This window comes from Dendroctonus ponderosae, unplaced genomic scaffold, assembly GCF_020466585.1.
Source record: "Dendroctonus ponderosae isolate FM_Combo_2020 unplaced genomic scaffold, Dpon_F_20191213v2 Dpon_F_20191213_9, whole genome shotgun sequence".
Lineage (NCBI taxonomy): Eukaryota > Metazoa > Arthropoda > Insecta > Coleoptera > Curculionidae > Dendroctonus > Dendroctonus ponderosae.
The window spans coordinates 7674510-7677055 of NW_026019116.1; the positions used below are offsets into that span (position 1 = coordinate 7674510).

Below are 2546 nucleotides of genomic sequence, written 5' to 3' on the forward strand. Positions count from 1 at the left end.
AAACTGATGATGGTGGAAAACACCGAAACGTATTTTAATTGATAAATAGACAATAAATGACTGAAGCCCAGGAATTGATTTTGATTTGGAATTGTCTTGAATGTTAAACCAATAAGAAATATTGAAAAGGCTACTCTGTGAGAAACTCACCTGATGTTGATTTTTACACTAACAAGAAATCACACTGATAATTGCTGCTCTAATGCGAATTTGAACTAATAGTACTGCCCGTGATTTCACCCTTATTTATTGACAGATTCCCACCCCCAGGTTGCGTGGAGTTTGAGTCCAATTTACCCCAGATTCTTCGCGTAGGGAGGAGCTTGCAATAAGCTCAAGCCCTGCGTTCTACGAATTTGAGAAAGTTCTCGTTGGGCGGTTGAACGACGCACTTGAATAGGATGATCGCAATTTGGGTCAGCTTTTGTACATAAAAATCTTCCGGCATCATAACCTACCGCTACTGTATATGTCCACCTTTATCTGCACGGCTTCTATGCCCACTTAGGTGGTCGTTTAGAATTTACTGGTTTCGTTATTTACTCACGTCTTACACTTGCTACTATATGCTTCCTCAAACAATTTGTTTCTACCTGAAGGATCAACAAGAATCCCGAAAATTCAAGCGCTGCTCCAGGGCATGTTCGAAGGAAAGGAGCTGAATAAGTCGATCAATCCAGACGAAGCCGTAGCGTACGGAGCGGCTGTTCAAGCTGCCATATTGGCTGGCGATACTCATGGCACAGTCAAAGATCTTCTTCTACTTGGTAAACATATAATATTGGCGCTCCTGCTTTTCTGAGTTGCTTCTTTTAATTGAAGATGTTACACCCTTGTCGTTGGGGATTGAAACCGCCGGAGGTGTGATGACTGTGCTTATAAAGAGAAACACTACGATACCGGTCAAACATACTCAAACATTTTCCACGTATGCGAATAATCAACCAGGAGTGCTCATTCAGGTGTTTGAAGGCGAGCGTGGTATGACCAAAGACAACAACTTGCTAGGAAGTTTTGACTTGAATGGTATACCACCAGCTCCTAGGGGCATTCCCCAAATTGAAGTAAGTGAAGAGCAAAACGGTATCATGCATTATGCCGATGCAACTTAGAGTATCTTGTATATGCAGGAAATCGCTTATTCGCAATGCCAACAGTCGATTAAAAATCGTCAGCTTTGCAGATATGTAGAGAGGACAGATAGTCTTCTGAACAACAACAACCTCTTTTTCGCATTTATTCATCTAAGTTTTCAGGTTACATTCGATATAGATGCAAATGGAATTCTAACGGTAAACGCAAAAGAACATGCAACGGGCAAAGAAAGCAATATAACGATCACAAATGACAAAGGTCGATTGAGCAAGCAACAAATCGAAAATATGGTCAATGAGGCCGAAAAATTTAAAGAACAAGATCGAGAAGTGCGAGCAGCGGTGGCCGCTAGAAACGAATTGGAATCCTACATTTACCAGATGAGATCTTTGTTGAATGATTCGATGGTCTCGAACAAAATTGGTGCATCAGAGAAAACTGAAATTGCAAAAGTGTGTAATGAGGTGGATGACTGGCTGCGGAGCAATTCTAAGGCTTCTGAGCGCGAGTATGCAGAGAAAAGAGACGAAATTGAAAGAATTTGCAAACCGGTTATAACGAGAATATATTCAGGACAACCTGTGCCACAGAGGGAATTTCCTGCAAATTCAAACGACGAAGGTCCTATTATTGAAGAAGCGGATTGAAAATTAAAATGTATTAATTCCGCAACGTTGTTAAACGGAGACCATTTTTACATATGAAATTCAATAAAAGCTGGGTTGAAATCGACTTAAACTGATTTAGCGCCATTGTAGAACAAACGGTTATTTTGGTCTGGTTTGGATTGAATTGAAGCAGGGCGAGTCTCTAGGGATCTATCCAGAAAAGTATGTAATCTATACTGCTTTTTTAAATCCAATTTTGCTCAGACGAAGCCAACGGATATTCCGCAGAGCATGCGAGCTCGCGTTTGAAAACGTTTCATATATCTGGGTGGAGGCAAAGAAGATAAAACGATTTTACTTCGTTACATCGGCTCGTTTATTTCGTTATATTGAAGGGATATTGTTTTAGGCGTGTTCAAAGAAATATAATAAACTTATAAACTGTAAACAATAATATCAATCAATATTGTTCCATTGTGTGGATCCGGCAGTCTACAGGGTTAAGTGTTAAGATTTGGGTGAATTTTACTAAATTTTAAAATTGCCTGCCTTTTAAATCGCCCCTACTGTCTCCTAATCGGCACATTGACACTTGATTTACTGAGCGAAAAATGCAACTTCCCACGCTGACTTTGCACTCAAAATAAGAACTTTTATGTCACGCCTTCAATTGCTTTGATTTTCAAAACTGGTTCAACTATGTGACCCAACTTATTTTATTTATCAACTTGAAGACTTAATTTTTTTGCAAACTTCTTTTTGGGTATTTCGCCTCAAAAATGTTTGTCTTTAAAAAAGACAGAATTTCCTCACGTCTTTTATTACAGATTGATAAATAGTGCA

The 2546-nt window shown here is 39.2% G+C and overlaps 1 protein-coding gene and 1 long non-coding RNA gene across 2 annotated transcripts in view; one reads left to right on the top strand and one right to left on the bottom strand.

The window, feature by feature from the left end:
* LOC125505616 overlaps window positions 1-374 on the bottom strand; it is a 1442-nt gene extending 1068 nt beyond the window's left edge. Inside the window, exon 1 of the long non-coding RNA XR_007282278.1 lies at window positions 151-374. This is a non-coding gene — a long non-coding RNA (uncharacterized LOC125505616). The remainder of the gene's footprint in view (window positions 1-150) is intronic.
* LOC109539387 (heat shock 70 kDa protein cognate 4) overlaps window positions 1-1827 on the top strand; it is a 5845-nt gene extending 4018 nt beyond the window's left edge. The window contains exons 6-8 of the mRNA XM_019907105.2: window positions 600-767; window positions 823-1064; window positions 1257-1827. Of these exons, the coding sequence (XP_019762664.2) occupies window positions 600-767; window positions 823-1064; window positions 1257-1742 (896 nt within the window). The 3' untranslated portion in view covers window positions 1743-1827. The remainder of the gene's footprint in view (window positions 1-599; window positions 768-822; window positions 1065-1256) is intronic.
* The last annotated feature ends 719 nt before the right edge of the window (window positions 1828-2546 follow it).